At 42.9% G+C, this 20,373-nt stretch overlaps 1 protein-coding gene across 2 annotated transcripts in view; it reads right to left on the bottom strand.

Annotated features, from left to right (window-relative positions):
- Mcc (MCC regulator of Wnt signaling pathway) overlaps nucleotides 1-20,373 on the bottom strand; it is a 261,754-nt gene that overhangs the window by 86,021 nt on the left and 155,360 nt on the right. For both annotated transcript variants that reach the window (XM_076856650.1, XM_076856651.1), the window contains exons 3-4: nucleotides 18,730-18,872; nucleotides 7,630-7,772 (exon numbers count right to left, since the gene is read on the bottom strand). In XM_076856650.1, coding sequence (XP_076712765.1) covers nucleotides 7,630-7,772; nucleotides 18,730-18,872 — 286 coding nt within the window. The remainder of the gene's footprint in view (nucleotides 1-7,629; nucleotides 7,773-18,729; nucleotides 18,873-20,373) is intronic.

Here is a 20,373-nt window from a genome sequence, read left to right on the forward strand (position 1 = left end):
CTACATAGGTTTTTATAAAAAGAAGAAGAAAAAAATTAACCACAAATCTAATAAGAAAACAATCAGACTATTCAGAATAAAGGGCTTTCTGAGATAATATAGGGTTGGTCTCCACCAAAATGTCAATATCATGACAGACAAAACCAGGGCAGGAGGTACCATCCTAGGATTAAAGGGGAGTAACGAGACATGGTGACCGAGTATAATGTGTCAACCTTGATTGGATCTCAGATTCAACAAAGTAATAAAAGGCATTAATGGGACAACTGGAAAAGTTAAATTTGGATTATACATTAGTGTCCCAGCAGTATTAAAATTCTTGAGTGTGATTAAAGACTCTTTTGGTTACACAGGAGAAGGTTCCTGTTCTTAAGAAATTTTTACTGATATATTTAGGAATGAAGCATCAAGATGTCTGCAACTGACTTTCACCTGGCTCAGAAAAAAATAAAATTACATACACAGGAGGGGGGTGTAAACAGGGAGGGGGAGGGGGATGAAAATGTGGCAAAATGTTAATAATTGGTAAATCTAAAACAAACAGTTTTGGGGAGGGGTTCACCTTACCCTTTCTGTAAGCTTGAAATTTTTCAAAATAAAAAGTTGAGTAGAAAACAAATATGTTACATTCTAGGCAAGAAGGCCTCACGTGGGATGGATTCACATTGAGATCTCGATTTAACCCAGAGACTTCAAAGTTGATGGGCTTCTCAATGTAGCTCCCAGAACAGGAGCGCTCCCTTGTTAAGTGTGCCTGCCCCAGGCAGATGACCACCTGAGAACACAGGAGCACTCAGGGAGCGGGTCCCAGAAGAGCAAGCTGCACCCCTACCCCACATCTGAAAATGAGGCTGCATGCTTATGACTTCTATTTTAGCAAAATCTTACCAGCCTGGGATTTGTTTTCATTTTTGCTGTTGTCACTTTGAATTTTGGACAGTTTGTTTCTGAGAAACAGCAAACTTGGTTGTAAATAAGAAGGCCCAAGGAAGATGGCCTAACATCAATTGTTGTAAAGCCACCCTCCAGGGATGGCCAGCCCGAGTCCTTGGTGCCTCTTCTAAGACCCCTCCCTCCAGCGTGCACAGATTCTGTGCACCCTCTGCCTCTTATATAAAAGTGCTGGCAGCAGCTTCTAGAAAGCAAGGCTTTGGTGACACAAATGTCAGCATTATTTTAGGTGATTTCTGATCACTGAGCTGACACTTAGAATAAGATGATCCCTAGTGTTACAGAGGATGGTAGGAAACCTTTGGGGTAGAAAAGGGGTAGCTTTTGGTATTCTGCAAGTAAAGCCTTAAAAATCATTCTGGACCTTTGAGAACTGATCTTGGAGAGATAGGAGCATGTTTGGAAGGAAAACTCCAGCCCTGCCTCACTGCCTCAAGGGTTCTCCTGGGCCTCACCTGTGACCTTCCTCCCAAGTTCAGACAATCCAAACAGCCCTTTCTCAGCCTGGATTGTCTACAGCAGCCAAGAGTCCCTGTTGAGACAGGCCATCCCCAGTCCTGAGAGCAAACAGCGCCTGCACACAGTAGGCCCAGCGCTTAGGCCAGGACTTGTGGTTCTCCCTGTAATAGGCCTGTGAATTTCCAAACCCCCCAGGAAAAGGGAGAGAATGTACTCCCAACATCTGAATGTCAGAAACATAAAATGCTGCCAGGTGTGGTGGCACATGCCTGCAGTCCCCAGTGACTTGGGAGGCTGAGGCAAGTTTGAGGCCAGCCTCAGCAATTTGGGTGGGGTGGAGTGGAGATTGAACCCAGGGGCACTTAACTACTGACCCACATCCCCGGCCCTTTTCTTGTGTTTTATTGAGAGACAGGGTCTCACTGAGTTGCTAAGTGTCTCGCTAAATTGCTGAGGCTGGCTTTGAACTTGCAAGCCTCCTTCCTCAGCCTTCTGAGTCACTGGGATTACAGGCATCACACCTGGCCAGCTTCAGCAATATAGTGAGGCCCCAAACAACTTAGCAAGACCCTGTATCAAAATAAAAAATATAAAAAGGGATGGGGATATGGCTTAGTGTCTGAGTCCCCCGGAATTCAATCCTCAGTACCAAAAAAGACACCCAAAATATTTTTTTCTCATAGTAACAAAGCTCACCATGGTGGTCAGGGTGGCGGGAACAGCAATGAGGGCCCAGACTTTATTTCCATTACAGGCTAAATAGGCTGGTGTAGAACCTAATACTCCTGCTGGTTATAAGGAAAACTATGTCATGAGTTTCAAACAACCCAAACCCTAGTAAACCTTAAGAGATAAGATCTGTTTAGAAAATAAAGACTTCTTAAATTAGAGGAATTCATGAATCCCAGCAATGGTGGGGGCTCATCTGGAGTGAAGGTTGCAGATCAATGGCTTTTCATTTCTATCTCATTTATACCCCAAGTCTTTTTGGGGTGGGCAGGGGCTGAGAAGCGACCAAACAGTATAATGTGAGGAGAATAAGACTGAAGCAGAGCAATAATCTTTCCTGCTCTCAACCCTAGTTACTCTGAGGAAACTTCCAGAATGACTTTCAGTGGTCTCCTCTGTCACTCAGGTGGGTCGTGTTGGACCAGGCTCAGGAGAAAACACGGTCATCTCAGAGAGGTAACTGCAGTAAGCCAATGTCCCCAGGCTTATCTTGAGCTTGGCTCTCATGGATCTCTTGGGGGATATTACGTTGCTCAATAAAACTAAGGAGAAGGGGTTGGGGGATGCAGCAAAGGGCTCAGCCTGTTACATGGAGGCAGGGTGCAACTTTCAGTCCAGTCTAACGTTTTCACGGGGTGAGGGTGAGGGCTGGATACTCAAAGTTTCCAAGTAAAGTTCTGAATACTCTGACTTCCCTTTAAAAGTTTGGTACTGGGAGAGAACTACTAAGCCACCTGGTTCTTAGCAAAAAGTGAGCCTTCTCCAGAGAGGCCACCTCACCTTTGCAAACACTTCTCTCCAAGTTTGCAAAAATTGTTTTTGGAAGAGGCAGGGCAGCCTTTTCCTGCGCTGACTTGATCTCCCGACTTTGAGTGGCTGCTTGACACTTCTAAACATCTTTCCCGTAGCCATTAAGCCTCGACAGCCACTAAGCCAGGAAAATCTGGCTTTAATGTTAAACATATTTCATAGTCACGGCCGTGCCAAAAAGCCAGGTTCCATGTGTAAATTCTTCCTTGGTTGTCCTCCAAAAACGACTCATACTAAGGAAAATACCATCTATATGATCGCACCAGCGTGCTTAGGATCCTATGCTTCCTTTCAACCTATGAGTGTATAACAGCTTGACGTTCCTAAGTTCCAGAAAAATAAAAGTTCCTTGCTAAAATCCAGAAATTATCTCAAAATACCAGAGCAGAGCCCCCTACTAGCTCTACAAAGGTCTATGGGATCAGGGATTTTGTTTGTTTTACAGGCAATTGCTCCAGAAAAGCTTTGCTGTTCCATTAGTAGGGCTGGGAACAGAGCCTGCTGGAGGGGACGCCACACACGTGTGATGCGATGGGCCCATGCACACATCTGTCCTCTGCTTGATTGCAACACCCTGAATTGTTTGGTCTGAGTGTGTTGTTTCTCATTCAGAGATCTGCAGAATCTTGTTTAATTACAAATGCTCGGCAATTAGGCCAGGTGCTTGTGATCACACAGCTGCGCCTAAAATTCCCCTATTAGCACTAGAGACCTTGAAGGGTGGTAGGAAGGGTACAATATCAACCACAGTGTGTCTCACTGATGCAACAGGAGTGCAAAAATAAAGCTGTCTGCAGAAACAGGCACAGCAACAAAAATCTCTTAACTATGTGGCCTCGGACAAGTGACTAACCTTCTCTGAACTCTGATCCCCTATTAAGACTTCAGGGCCTCGTTCATGGTTGGGATTAAACACATGGTACATTACATGAGCAAAACATATTAACTGTGACATCCAGTCTCCCTTCTAACTACAACACTTCGCTTGACTGAGGAAACAAAAGCTATAATCCATAATTCCAACCTTGACTTTAGTCATTCAGTTACCTGTATTTCCCAAACAACTGTGTGACCAGGTTTGAAAAGAGGTAATGTTATTTATTTTAAAATGCAATGTGTTTTTTGAGGACCTTTCTCCTTTATTTAGCTACTTTGGAAAGTTCAAGCACTTTCTGAACTGCTCATTTACCCCTCTAGGCCTAGAAGACAGTGCCCAGGAGCCAGGTTACAGAACAGGCAGCCAGGATGTGACAGGTGGGATTTGCAAAACAAAAGAAAAGTGCTTTTTGATGAAGTGAGCAGACTGGACTAACTCCTGTTATCTTTAGAGATCAGCAAATACACTGTAGCAAACTCTGCATATAAAATCCAGCCCAAGAAAACCTCTGGGTTACTAATGCAGGTTTGCAAATATAGCAAGCATAATGAAATGGATGCTTTTTAATGATTTCCTATAATGGTGTTTATATATGGAAGCTTTTTTCCCTATTGAAGCAATTTAATTGGAAAATGGCAAAGGAATAAGAGGAGGCAGTCAGCCAGTTCCGATTAACACACACAATGACTGTCTCTGTGCTGCAGCCTTACTGCACTTTTCAAAGTTGTCCCCAAGTGCTTGCTGTCCTCAGGGACCTGGCAGACTTTCTCTGCCCAGAGCAGCCTCCCCCACCTGCTTCTCTCCCATTTGACCCTTGCATTTCCACTGAGCTGTGACTTCCACAAAGTCTTCTGAGGGTTCTGCCTGAGGTTACATGAAGGTTCTCTGCAGGCCTCCTGGGTGATCCTGACCACTGTGGGTCTTCCCTGCTGACCTGTCACCACATTCTCCAAAGAACTCTGAGCTCCAAGGTGGTGTCCACTTCTCAGGGATTCACTCCAGTGCCTCCTACGTGTGGGCACTGTTAGGCTGGCATACAAGGTTGCTAAGTTCCCCACCAGCATGTGAGTGACAATGACTTGTAACACTTGAGGGACTAAATGCAAGCACAACCTATGTTCAGGTGCTGTGTTCTAAGTGCTACGAGGGATGGGTGTGCCTGGAGCGAGCGATGCTGCAGACCTGAAGGAGTCAGGGAGTCCTGGGCAGAAGACAGTTGATTGACAGTTGATTGACGGAGGGAAAAGCCATGCACGGGCTCTTGGAAAGAGCAGGGAGAGAATGCAGAGCCTGCAGGCAGGAGAAGGGACAGTGAGAAAGAAGGCCAGTGTGGCCAGAGCTGGAAGACAAGGAGGGCAATGGGCAGGAGCTTCAGGCCCTGGTGATGTCACTCCAGATTTGAGGGAGCCGAGTGTGGGAGCCAGTTGTACAATGGGGGACTGTGTCTTTAAAGCACTTGCTGCTGCCTGGATTGCTGCTAAGACCAACACCAAGGCATAACCCTAGGATTCCCCTCTTCTCATTTTCTCCCTACATGTTTGGCTGACTGGTTGGCGGATTGGTTGACGGCTTCATTCATGTATAGGTTCCAGCAGGATCTTTGAACATATGTCACATGCCAGGCTCTCGTTGGCTCCAGAGTTACACTAGCAGATGAACAACCACATTTCTGCCTAAAGGAGTTTAGTGGGAGAGTCATATAGCGACATGAATTAAAATTTCAACGTCATACGAGAAGGCAACAAATGGGGCAGTGACAACGTCCGCAGAGTCACACAGACTGGGACTTCCTGAGACCTTCTGAGGAGGCACATTTAAACTGAAACTGAAACGGTGCAAGGCAAATCCCTGCCACTGGCTCCGGATGGGTCCGTTCCTCAGCTGGTGGCCCCCAGGGCTCCGTCAGGCTCACTTCTCACTCTCTGTGCATCCACTTCTACTGCTTCAGTGACCATCTGCAAACAACCCGAGGTCCAGAACTTTCCTCTTCACTTCTTATCTCAATGATTACTGCCTTCTGAAGCATCTCCATCCAAATACCTCAAGACACCTTAAACTCCTGCCCAACAAAACACAAGATCTCCACCTGTTCCCCCACCCTCCTCTACTAACAAAACTCATTGCAAAACCACCTGGTTCTCTCTGCTAGACTCCCCATAGTGGTGAGTGGCCCACCATCAACCACACCAAACTGTGAAAACCAAACCCTTCAGGGACACCCCTGCGCGCGCACGCGCACACACACACACACACACACACGCACACACACACGCACACACGTCTGCCTTTGCCCTATTTTATGCTTGCAGCAAATCTTGCCAAATTCTCACCTTCTCCATATCCATTTTCTTTTTTACATCTTGACTGCCACCATCCTAGTCCTAGCAATAATTTTGCTCCACTAGATTTTTGAATGGTTTCCTAGCTGACCTCCCTAATTCACCTTGATCTATGACTCTTTTTCCATATTGAAGAGGGACTGATTCAAAAATACAAATCTTATCATCTCACCCCTTTCTTCCACTATTGAAATCTTTCAGTCCTTCTGGTGGGTCTCTGGATAAAGGCCAGACTTTCTAATGGTGTGTACAATATCCACACTGTGTGCCCCAGCCCACCTTACCTCAATGGTCTTTCCCCACCTGGAGAGATGTCATCTTCCCCTTTACCTGCTTAATTTCTACTGACCCTCTGCATTTCAGCTTACCTGTCACTTTGCAGAGAAAGCCTGGAACCCTGGGCTGACTTGAAGGTTTTTGATACAGTCACATGAGACCATGTTGTGTGAATGTTTGGGGTATTATCACACATGTTTAGGTTGATAATTAAACATAAATGTGTACTACTGAGATAAAATCTCACTCCCCAATTAATTTTAAGTCCCATGAAACTCAGTATACTTGTCTTCTCCTGATCCTTCTTCCATTTCCCCACTCCGTATGAGCGTTTCCTAAGACATGGGGTGCCTTCCTCTTTTGGCTCCACATCCTTTCAACCATAGGATCACTTTAGCTCAGTTGACTTCAAAGCCTCTACCTTCAATTTCAATCCAGGCAGGCATTTCTGGGTGGACCAGTATTGTACAACATTTTGACTGCAACTTACAATAGTTCATCTAGCAACTTATTACACAAACATATGCAATACACAAGGTTCATGAAACAATCCTGTCCCTGTTTTCATTTCCATGAGACTTTAGTTTTCATATAATTTCAGTACCCAAAAGTAGGTCATGACCTGCAGTTTAAAACTCGATGTGCCAGATATTTCCACATGGACATTTCTCTACGATCTCAAACATACTTTGACCATTTCTCATCTCATTTCTCAATTTAACTTCCTTAACCAAGGAATGTGATCATTCTCTGAGTCACTTAGGATCAATGTGCTAAAGTCATTCTGGATTGTTCCTTCTTACCCAAGAGTTGTTGAGACCTGCTGGGCTTCTTCCACTGCAAAGTACTGCCACCCATGTCCCTCCTTTCCACTCACACCTTCATAGTTCAGTTACGACTTTAATGTGGAACACTCCAGTGACCTTTTTAATAGGTTCCCTGTTTCCCAAATTTCCAAACAGAGGTGACATCTGCTTGAATCACAATCCTATCAGGGCAGAAGGCTAATTCAGCTCTTCAGTTGCATTTTGGCTAAGGAAGTAGTGAGTAAGGGACTGAACGTCTTCATCTACTCAGCAAACTCCTCGGGGAATTAAATTTTTAACTCAGGCTGCCCTGTGTTTCTCAGATTCCTTTCACAATCCAGAAACCCAACTCTGGTGTGGTGGTGGGGACCGGCCAACTCACCCATGTCTGCAGTGACCATGGTGGACTGGTTTTCAGGGATGGAGACAGAGGTCTGGTCTTGGTCCATGCTTCGAGAGTCCTCGTTGACCTCGTGTTGACTCTGGCTGAGTTCAGATCGCAGTTCTGAGTATTCATCTTCCTCCCTGAGAAAGAGGAGAGTCAGCCACCACCAACAGAGTATGTGAGCCACGTCGCTAGAGTATGTGTCTTTTAAGGACAAGGTGAAGACATGCCGAAAGGAAAAAGACTTCTCTCATCCAGTGCACAGGGACCAGGATTCCTTTTGGGCCAAAGAGATGGCCATATCTATGGTCAGTCAGTGTGTGAAGTTGAACTGTTGCTTTTGTGCTCACATACATATCATGTTCAGAACAAAATGGTCTATCCGCCCACTAGAAACTTCCCTCTTCAAAGATTTCCCAAAGAAACCAGATTTCTTCACCGTCTCAAATTTCAAGGTAAAAATAAACTATTAGCATGGATGCTAGAGTAAGCAAAATTAAGAGTCTGATGAAGAGCAGCCGAGCCATCACCGGGAAGGTCCCACTGGGAGCTTTCTTCTTGGAAAAGGACGTGGGGGAGATGCTGGGATGAGAGTGACTGAGAACTCATCTGTTCATCAATGCAGAGCAAATTGGACCTTCTGAGAGATGTACAGATGAGCACATCTAAGAAGGACCACAGGTTCTTTCCCCAAAGAAGGTAGGTGGGGTTAGGGGATGGGAAAAGAAGACAGGTGAGGAGAAAAATGGAAACAGTGAGCAAAAGAATACAATGCGGTGTTCTTTTCTCTTCCATTGCAATTGCTAACAGAAAGGCAATGCTGAAAAGCAGCCCTGTTTCATCTGCATGTGCACACCCAACCTCTTTTCAGTCCTTCATAGATCCTTCAACCTCCGGTCTCTGAATTGCACTATTAGCAAGGTGCAAAATCTTAGACTTTTAGTGTGTATTTGAAAGCACACACTTTGCCCCTCTCTGTATTTCACTACCACCATTTCCACATGCACAATGGGAACTGGAGAAAGCAAAAGTGACTCTCTTTGAAGTGTTTATTTTTCAACTGTACAGGGAGAGAACATCATCATGAGATGGGACTGTGGGAGGGGAAAGCTCACTGGTGTTTGCTCAGTCCCAGAAAAGGGTGCTGTAAAGAAAGTTAGGAAGAGAAGAAATCCATTCCTTTTGAGTAGCCACTAATGGGGAAGGGGTGTGTAGAAAGTTGACAATCTTGAGTTTGGACTAGATCAAGATGGTGAGCAGTCACCTCCAGTGCTTGGGGAAGAGGCAACTGGGGAGACACATTTAAAGTCAGAGAAATGGGAAGAGTTTGCCAAAGTTCTTGATTCTCTCAAGAAATCAATATTCTTGCTGGGCATGGTGGTACGTGCCTGTAATCCCAGAAGCTTGGGAGGCTGAGGCAGGAGGATTGTGAGTTCAAAGCTAGCCTCAGCAACTTAGCAAGGCACTGAGCAACTCAGCGAGACCCTGTCTCTAAATATAATATTAAAAAAGGCCAAGAATATGGCTCAGTGGTTAAGCACCCTGGGTTTAATCCTCAGTACCCCCAAAAAAAGAAAGAAAGAAAAAAAAAAGAAATCAACATTATTCCAGGAAATAGATTCAGGTGCATATCAAAGATCCCCTGCTTTATACGGTATTTAAATAAAAGCCATTCAGAAAACTAGGAAGAATTTAAGCAGATGTAAAGCCCCTAGCCATGCCAAATATGAATGTGAATGGGAGTGGTGAAGGCAAAAAGATAAAGGTTAATGATATATGAGCGAGTTCATTATTAGACATCTTCAGAAGTCAACTATAATTAGATTTAGGAAAGAAAACAATTAAAAAGTACTCTTCAGAGTCACCTTTTTGGTCTAGAGGACAACTGTTTGTGCACTGATATGTCAGTTCTCCTTTCAGTCACCACTTAAGATTCTAATTTAGTTAACAGGAGATTGTGTATGATGAATAAATTCCTTTTATTGCATGGCCAATGTAATCAGCCTCAGCTTGGCTGAGACTGTTTTATAGCCAAGAAAGTGAGTGATAAATGGTGCTGCTGTTCCTCGGGTATAAATGGCATTTGCAAAAATCTTTAATAGACACCTTAAACCCTCCTGGCTTGGCAGATTCCAAAACATATACTTCCTGCCAAATCTCTTGCTTTGTGCTAAATTACTTCTAGGGATTATTAGGATGAACTTTACAAAACAGCAAATAGGGAAGGGGTGGAGGAAGGAAGCCGTCATCCTAGCACCATCCCCTCTGAGGTCAGAATGTGGTCAGAAGGAGAATAATAATACACTGGTGAAGCCACTGCAGGCTGGCAAATTCTAGTGACATGAAATGCAAACTAAAGATACCCATTCAATGTATTTGAGCACTGAAAGCAGGATAGGAAAGGAAGAAGAAAACAAATAGGCTTGCAATCAATTCTTAACCTAAGAGGGCTGCTGTGGGTGGACACAGGAGGAGCATGTGGGGCTGCCAGTGGGTAGGGGCCAGGGAAGACTTCCCAGATGCAGCCACACTCCAGATGAGTCTTGAGACAAATACATTGTAAGCAAGTCATGAGAGCAGAAGAACACATGCAAAGGCTCAGAGGAGCTGTTGAGTGACTAGAGCTTGGTGAGGAGCAAGGTGATTGGTGTGGCTGCAACCCAAATGGAGCATGGAAAGGGAGCCTAAGGTGGAAAGGACCTAGTCAACAGGGCACTTTGATCAAAAGGTGAATTTATTGTACTGGAGGAAGCAAATGATCAGGGTGAGACGGTAGAAATAAAATTATGGTGTGCAAAGTCTAGTAATTCAGAGGAAGTAGTAAATGTTGCCAAGGTTTCACGTGAAAAGAGATAAAATGAGAAGAAAGAAAGAATGAGCAGAATCTCTGTGTCTTTGACTCCACAGGAAGGGCTCGCTCAAGCATACCTGATCCCAGGTGAGAATACTTCCTATGATCATCATAATGAGTACTCTGGAACAAAAACAGCACATGCAAACAAAGTAAATCATAATTAAGAGGTGGAAAGCCACCTTGCAAGAAGATCAGAGAAGGTTTTATGGTACAAAGAATGAGGTACAAAATAGATTAAACTGAGCCTAAATATAAGAAGATGTGGGCAGCCCTGTTGTTTCTGCCACCGACTTTGGCAAAACAGCATGGAGTTGCACATCTCTATCATCACCTATCAGCATACCTTGAAAGGAGGCTGGAATTTGGGACAAGAAAATGACAAAAATGAATTCTTTCAGAACTCTTTGTAAATTGACATTTGTGATTATATGGTAGGTATGCCAGACTGGAGATGGGGGTTTTCTCTACCATTCAAGAAAAATGGTCCACGAAGAGCAAAGGAATAAATCAAAAAAACTCTGCTAGTCCATGGTACAAAGACAAAATCCTGAGGTATGCATTCAAGGGCTCTTCTGCACAACCTTGAGCCACTTACCAGTGAAGATGCTTTGGTAAGTTCACAGTATCATCCTCTAAAACAACTTTATTGTTCCAATTATGTCATATGCACATATGAATATGGCATAATGATCTCACTATTATGTATAATTATAATGTACCAATTAAAAAAGATAATCCCCTTAAATGACTTTACGGCTCCCTTCCTTTTGCTGTATACACATCGAGGGATAACTTATTTCCAGGCAGGGGTTTAGAGGGATGCCTCCCCCGCTCCCCACCAAATACTCACTGCTAGCTCTACTGATGGAAAAGAGAAAAAGTGAAGAAGTCCAAAGAGTGATGATTTTAAGAGACAATAACAGCAGCATAAATAAACTGAGAAATGTTGATAATTATACTCCATAGTGGACGTTTCATAATGATGGAATTACAATGTTCCCGAGTGTATCTTTCTGGAACTTGAAGGATCATCTCACGGGATTCTAAATATACATGATTTCATTGACTTGGAAGCACTTGGGAAGGGCTTACAAGTTGCTTTATTTAGACATGTAATGATCAATGCTTGCCTCTAGCTTAAACAGAAAAACACAACAAATTCTCCTAAGGAGGCGGACTCTCCTCTGTGTACACGCCTGTGTGATGACTGGCAGACAGAAAAGTCTCCGGCTGACGAACCGCAAGGGATCTTAAAGACCAGTTAAGGCAAGATCAATACCTTCATTTTACAAATAAGACAACCCAAGTTTTGAGAAGTGAAGCAACTTTACACAGCTTGATGCCACCAGTTGGTAGTAGAGCTTAAATCCTAAATTTGCTACCCATGAAATAACAATCTAATGTTGTGGCCTCGGAAAATGATTTGTTGTTGTTTTTCCTTATTTTAAAAGATTCCTTTTTATCAGCTAGAAGTGAAATGATTAAGTCAGAACAGGGAAAAGTAAATGTACCATTCTTAAAATTTCCAGACTTCAAGCTGAAGGACTCTGGAATCAGCAGCATTTAATGAAACATCATTAATAGTCCTCCTATCTACTTTATTTTGCAATGCACATTTATGCCTTGTCACTGGGTTGGAAGGAATTGGAAAGAAGACCCAGATGGTCATCTGCTTGCCTTGGCAGCTGTCAGTTAACTGTGACTAGTGAACCCAGTCTACCTGACCCAGAGGGGTTTATTTGTTGAAACACACAAATAAACACTGTTTTTCTACAATTTAAGATGGACTTTCCCTGAAATGGCTGGCCTTCTTTTGATAAATATTTTTTTTAGAAATAGGTAGAAAATATATTCCTTTTAGTTCTCTCTTAAAAATCTATGGTGGAAATAAGTGAAAAGTAAAGTCTTGATTTTTCCTTTAGTTCTACCTCCTCTTCTTTTTCCATGTAACACAGAAGGAGGTCAGACTCATCTGGAGTTGTCTGGTGAATAGCTGAACAAATGGGATTTTGACACCCTCTTCCACGAACATAATAACCCATCCTTGTCTCAACCAGTTCTGATGTAAGATCTGTATACAAAACTTGAAAATATTGAACAAAGGGTTATGTATACCACATAAGACAACAGGGAGAAAAAAAATGATCTTCCTGGATTTTATCTTGATTTCATCTACTGACTTTCTTGGCCATAAATCAATGAGAACAACATGTTTTGCTGGGACACGAAGAGGTTTGGGTTACACTGTGTTGGAGATACAGGATACCTGTCAGTGGTTTAGGGCTGCTATCAATTTGAAAGGTGCTGAGGAGAGCGAGCCCAGGATAAGGGATGAGGCTGAGCTTGGATCTCCGGGGAAGAGGAGGAGACCCAGGAACTGCAGGTTCTAGAGGTTTAAAGAGTACATCAGGAGGGAAGGAGGATTCTGATTAAATGCTATAGAAAGGGACCAATAACAAGAAAAAGATTTTCCAGTTAAGATTATAAGTAGACAGCCAGGAGCAGTGGCGCATGCCTATAATCCCAGCAGCTCGGGAGGCCGAGGCAGAAGGATCACACATTCCAAATAGCCTCAGCAAAAGCGAGGCACTCAGCAACTCAGTGAGACACTGTCTATAAATAAAATTCAAAATAGGGCTGGGGATGTGGCTCAGTGGTCGAGTGACCTTGAATTCAATCCCCAGTATCCCAACCCACCACCCCGCAAAGACAAAAAAGTTATAAGTGGACAGGGGTTGAGGGTATGTGATAGAGAGCTCAGTGGTAGAGCGTGGGCTTAGCAGGCATGAGGCCCAGGGTTCAATCCCTATCACCAGAAAAAAAGGGGGGAAAAGTGGTAGGGGACCATCAGTGGTCAGCCTATCTAAACAAAATAGCATTGACTAAGTGGCTTAAAAACAGAAATTTATTTTCACAGTTCTGGAGGCTGGGAAGTACCAGACCAGGTTTTAGTGTGGTTGGTTTCTAGAGAGGGTTGTCTTTGTGACTTTCAGATGGTGGCCTTCTCTTTGTGTCCTTACAAGGCAGGGAGAGAGGAAGCACTGGCTCTCCAGTGTCTTCTTTATTTGTGTATCGTAGCGTAATTTATCACATATTTAAATACACTACAAGCTGGTGGCATGTAATAGATAATAAAGTTAAACACACAAAAAAAGAAAGGAGCAAAATCCTAACATAATTCTCAAACAATGAAACACAGCATAAAAATGAGATGTCATTATTTGTTGCCTTTAGTTTTTGAAAAAATTTAATGTTTAGGAAGTACGTCGTATGGCAGAGGATTGGAAAGAACACTCGAATTCTTCTCCCGTCTCTCTTCTTATGAGGACAATATCCCATGGTGGGGTTCCACCCTTATGAGCTCATCTAACCCTAGACAGCCTCCAGAGGCTCATTTCCGAAGACGTCACATTGGTGATGAACAGATGGATGGGGGAGGGGCATAATTCAGTCCATTGTAAAGGGAAACTCTTGGGGTCAGAAGGGAGACACAACCAGTTGGCAAGCCAACGGGAAATGAAGCCCAGAGCAAGGACTAGTGGAGAGAGCTAGGAGTGAAGGGCTGATGTTATGAGAATAGTTTATGGGAAAAGAAAATAATCTCCTTGGGAAAGAAAAGACCTTGTGTTGAATTTGCTTAGACATCTTTTTTTGTTTTTCTTTTCAGATCCAAAATGAGTTTTACTGGTATATTTTTTTCATTTTCCCCCCGTTGTTATATTATCTCCCCAAGTCAAAAAAACGTTTTTAAAAAGTCACTGATGGGTAGGTGAAAAAGCACATACTACAAAACAGTGCATATTGCATGATCTGATTTGTTTAAAATATTCACAAATACCAATTTTTAGAAAGCCACACAAACAGAAAATTAAGGGCTTATGTCTAAGAGATAGGGTCTAGGATGCTTTAGAGGGGGTTCAGTTAGGAAAACAAACTGCATGGAGTGTTTCAAATAGAAAGCATTGATTTTAGGTAGTGCTGTGCCTGCACAACTGTTGGAAGGCTGGAGAAGAGAAAGATGGATGGAGGCCACCAGAGTTGTCATATTTGCTATCACAGCTATGGATCCCTCAGAAATCAGGAAACCGATGCTGCTTTCATACCTCCCAACTGCTCCTAGGTCTGGCCGCAGTGCAGGACCTAACACCAGCCTTGCATGGCAGCCTGCACTGCATGGCTGACGGAGAATAGATCTCACCTCCCTTCTACCTTCCAGACCTATGTGAGTGTATCTCATTGGCAGAACCAAAACTGCATCCACAACCCAGCTGGAAAGGGAGTCTCAGGGTCCTAGATGTTTTTTTTTTGGGGGGGGTACCAGGGATTGAATTTAGGGGCACTCAACCGCTGAGCTACACCCTAGCCCTACTTTGTATTTTTTTTTCTTAAGAGAAAGGGTCTCACTGAGTTTCTTAGCGCCTCGCTAAATTGCCGAGGCTTGCTTTGAACCCACGATCCTCCTACCTCCGCCTCCCAAGCTGCTGGGATTACAGGCGTGTACCATTGCACCCGGCCCCCAGACCCTTTTGATTCTGGAGAAATGGAGAGAGGGATGGGAATGATACCAAGGGCCAGAAGATATCCATCATAATCTACACTCAGTGACTGACCATGCACACCCTCTAAGCCACACTAAAATTCCCAAATGCAATCAAAATGACACCAATTTTCTCCTACTATCTCTCAACTCAGGATAAGTGGGCTCAGTTTTTTCTCAAAATGAGAGACCCAAACTACCATCAGTTACTGTATCCACAGTTAGGTAATCTTGCCTCTTCTAGTTCAATGAAAAACCCACCTAAATCTCATATACGCTAACCATCAAATTTTAAGTTTCACCAGTACAAATTCACCTTCTGTAAAATAACAGTGGGAACTAAGAGGAGAAAAGGAAATGCATACACATGTGAAGAAGCAAGATGTACACTGCTTAGCCATCTTTTCTGTAACTGGATATAAAACTATAGTTTTTATCACTTTCTTCTACTAGGAAAACCCATTTCCTTTGTGCTTAGTCAGCAGTTTAACTTGTTAGAATTAGTTCTTTACATGGTGAGGTAATCCAAAAATTTATTCCCAAAGGGCCTAGCCCTGTGTTGGGTTGGTCTAATCTACTAGCTTTGGCCATTAGACAATTTCTAGGAGGCTTCCTAGAAAATCCCACATTTCCAATATAGACCTCACCACCCTATAGTATAATAATAACCCAATTTCTCCCTTAATAGTTTCCCCAGCCAGCTTATTGGTTCAGTAGCAGGAGATATTCCAAAGGAGCAGGTGGCATTCAAGGGAACCATTATCATACTCTCTGCTGGAGACATTGCTCCCTTAGGAATGCAGGTTTGTAAACTAGCAGAGCTCAAGAATGCGCAACAATAACTTTTCCAAAGTGGGTTTTTAGGTATATGAATGAGAAGAGCTACTTCTTTTTTTTTTTGTTTTGTTTTTTTTCGTGTGTGTGTTTACTTTTTTTAAAATTGATTTTATTTTTTTAAATACACGAAATAATGTATTACAATTCTTATTACACATGTAGAGCACAATTTTTCATATCTTTGTATAAATTATGTTCACGCTAATTCATGTCTTTATACATGTACTTGTTTTTCTTTTTTGCATTACAATTCTTATTTTATTTATATATATATATATTTTATATATCTCACAATTTTTCATATCTCTGTTTGTATATAAAGTAGGCTGTTGCCCAATTCATGTCTTCATACATGTACTTTGGATAATGATGTCCATCATATTCCACCATCCTTGCTAATCCCCTGCCTCCTCCCTTTTCCTCCCTTCCCTCTTCCCTATTTAGAATTCATCTATTCACCCCATGTTCCCCCTCCCTACCCCATTATGAGTCAGCCTCCTTATATTAGAGAAAACATTTGGCATTTGTTTTTTTTTAGGATTGGCTGAGAAGAGCTACTTCTATTTCCTCTCTTGGTCCTTGGATACAAAAAGTCAAGACCATAGACTATTGCTAGTTAGGAGCGTTCATCACATCTCCAGAGCGTTGAAAAAAGTTACATTTCAAATGGTGCTGTAACTAGGTCCTCTAGGGGATAGATCCAGGCCGTAATATCATTTGGTACCTGACTTTTTGGTTTTGGATTGAACTTTGTACCCCCAAATACATACGTTGAAGACCTAGTCCCAACGTGATGGTCTCTGAAGATGAGGCCATGAAGAGGAAATCCCATTTTCCCTCCTTTGCCATGTTAGGATAAGACGAGAAGGAGGCAATCCTCACGTCAGAAAGAGCCCTGACTGGGTAACCAAATTAACTCACAACTTGAACTTGGACTTTTCAGCCTCCAGAACTGTGAGAAATGTGAGTTCTGTGGTATAAGCCACCCAGTCGAAGGAATTTGGTCACAGTAACCCGAGCAGACCAATCTGCCTTCACAAATCAAGACCAGATTGAAGTGACAAGGAAGTCTCCACACGAGGACCTGGGCAGTTTGGAAATGAGTTGTCTGGACATTTGGATATGCGAGGGGAATTAGCATTCGCCCAATTCGCCTGGTTCCTGCTGCACTGGGGCTATTCCAGCCTATCAGGAGATGAGGACAAACAAATTCACTGGGGTGCTGAAGGCTGAGGAGATGACTAACCTCTGGAACTTGGAGGCCAGGAAGTGCCTTGTATCACTGACCCACATTCCTGTGACTCTACAGCCTTGCAGGGAGTCCCCTCAAGGAGAGACCAGCTCATTTACATAATGAAAACTGGCAGAATTTAATGTGCTACCTGCATAGGTGCCATCTTCCTTTAAATCAGAGGCATCAATACATGCTTACGGTCAAGCAGCTCACTGTATTTTAACCGCAGCAGTTTGGCCATTATATTCAATTTTACACAACTTGAAATTGAGTTTTCCAGGTGAGGTGTGATGCATTTTTTTTTTTTTCACAACTCACTGAGCCCATTTGCTTTCACCTTCTCAAGTGTTCAAAAGTGCAACATGTTTTCATGGAAATTACAAATTTCCATGAAAACAAATTACAAAAATTACAGAGATCTCTGTTAGGCTCCTCTAAAACTGCTGTAATCATTTCTTTGGGTTGAAAATTCTTCTCTGCTCATGTATTTCAAACCTACAATCACTCTTAAGACCAGGATACAATTTAAAAGCCTTGAAGTTCTAAATTAGAATATGAAATTTATTGTGTGGCTCCAGCTCAGTGCAAATTTTTTCCACAATTTTTGCCCAGAAAACAGATGCCCCTCGGTACCCTCACTAAGAAGCCCCGTCATTACTGGGACTCTCCAAGTTGGAACAAAATGCCCCCAAAGTTTCTCCTGACCCAGGACTTCTAGAGGGAGAATTTAGAGCAGCCGCCTCTAAGATTTTCATCATGGTTTGTATGAGCATTCAGTGAACACAGCACCTTTCTCCAGAAAAGTAGCTGCTTTCCTCAGGGCTGTCCCCTGAGAACCTCCAGGAAGATAAAGAGTTCTCATCCTTGGCTCAGTTAAGTCATTCAGCAAGTCCCCTGAATAAAAGAGCAAACATAACCAACTAAAGCACTGTGTATTGGAGACTTAGGAGCCAATGGGTGGATAAGATATGAATCACTTTTTGGAAAGAAAATTAAAGGCAGAGATATTCTGGGTTCTGACTTCACCTCTACTCTCTGCTAAGTATAACTGCAAAGCAGTGATTTTTTTTTTTTTAAGGCCCAGTTTTATAAGCAGTTAAAATGATGGATAAAGGAGTCTGATAAGAGGATAAGTCAATGCTGATTAACAACCTGGGATAAGCTCAAAATATTAATAGATTATCTGGAAGCCTATATAATGCTTAGATATAAGCCATGGTTGTGGCTTCATGAATCTCTAAAAATCTCTGGGGGAAGCACATAGTGTACACATCTGGAGACTAAAAGACCTGGAGAGGTTGTGGAGACACCAGCGTGTCTCTAAGAGAGAGCAGGCTTAGGACTCGTTAATAAAGCATTTCACTGACTTTCTGACTCAGCACCCTTATCAATAAACTGAGGCTCACATCACCCACCCAGTCTACCTTCCAGGATTACTTGGAGGATAAGAATCAGAGAAGAATAATGGAGAGAAAAGCTCTTGGTTAACAAAACAAAGAGAAGGTGTTTTATAAACTGGGAAAGTCTTAGTTACAAAGAAAGCAACATTAACTGTAATTCACAGGGGTTCCTTCAGCTCCCACACCCAAGTAACAGCACAGAGGGGTGCAGAGAAAGCAAAGCTTAGAGCAGTACCTGATGGTGGTGCCTTGCAAGCGGTCTATCTTCTTATTGAGCTCAGCGATGATGCTGTGGAGTTCCGTGATACGTTCCTCATACCGAAGCGTGGTTCGCTCCTGGACATCCTCATGCTCTCTCATGAGGTGAGACTGTTCACACTAGGACCAAGAACAGGAGAGAAGTGTCGATGAGATGACACACCTTTTGGAGAATGAGTCTATATTCTGTGGCCTCCAACCACCAGAGCTTCAACATTGAGTGTGCTCCAAATAAAACACACGCCTGCTCACTGGCCAGCAACCAGGAGATGTATCAACAGCTAAATTTTTACAAGGCCCCAAGAGAATACCTGAAGCTTTGTCTTTCTAGCACTTTTTGGAAAATAGTCTCTCAGCAAGTGGCCCAAGCTGGATCCCTCAGATATCTTCTCTGGGAATTTAAATCTTGAGCAAATGGACCTCAGATTGCAAAGAATGGATTTATCAACAGCCTGTAAAGACTGTCTCTGAGTTGACACAAATTACTTTATTCCTGTTCAGTTTCACTTTTACCAACTCAACCCTTTTTTGCTGAAGTTGGTCAGGATATGTTTTAGCTAAATTTCAACCAAATAATCCTAAGTGGTATGACACAGTGTCTTATCTGGCTGGATTACTTGTGAATTTCATGATTTCGAATATCCTTTCCTCCCAGACTATAAATTCTCAAAAGGCAGGTACTATGTGTTTTTGTCATTTAGCCCTAGCCCCTGGCATATGGCCTGGCTCACTGTGGGACATCTAGAAGTGTAACAGAAATGAATAAATTCCATTCTATCTCATTGTCATGAAGGCTGTTTTGTAGAAAAAAAAATGGCAAATAGAGGCTGAGGTGCTTCCCTTGCTCAGTGTTTGATGGACTAAAGCAGCAGATGCTATGAACACATTTTTGCAGATGGAGTTGAAATCCTAAGGCACCTACTCACCTTTTTCATTTTTCTCTACCTTCCTCAACATGCACCCCTCACTGTGCAGTTAATCTCTTTCACAATAAAATGTTCCTCAGTGCTGGAGCAAGTGGTCCAGTTTGTGTGCCTGACTACTACACTCATCCCTGATTAATTTCCTGTCCAATAGAGGAATTTTAATTTCATTTACAACCAGGCATTCCTAATGCCAAGAGCCATATGTGCTTGCCAGCTTTGCATTTTAAGCCGTGTGGCAGGCAGGGGAAGGTAAGACAGCTTACCCATCACCTCTGATGTCCTCCTACCTCCCTACATCTGCTAAGTTTACAAGGGTATAACCCAGGGCAAAGACAAGAACACTATTCTCAGCCTCACTCAATACAAAACCAGAAGAACTCAAGAAAGACATCTGACGAACATACTGGTATAAATCACAGCAGGGACCAAACCCATGAACTTGATTGGTATTCTTGTAACTTCCTGGGGGTTTACTGAGCGCTCCAAGGACGAGGTCAGAGGGAAAAAATTATTAAATGTTGTATCATGTTTTGTAGAGTAGTTGCTTAAAAAAAATGCTGATGTGAATGACTGTTTTTAGTGACAGCCTAAATCACCAAATAACCTTCACTCAAAGTTATGTTCACAGCAAATTAAGTGGGACCAGAGGTAAGGATGACAATAGAGTATAGACCACTTTCATGGGACTAGGAGTT

This window comes from Callospermophilus lateralis, chromosome 5 (genome assembly GCF_048772815.1).
Source record: "Callospermophilus lateralis isolate mCalLat2 chromosome 5, mCalLat2.hap1, whole genome shotgun sequence".
Lineage (NCBI taxonomy): Eukaryota > Metazoa > Chordata > Mammalia > Rodentia > Sciuridae > Callospermophilus > Callospermophilus lateralis.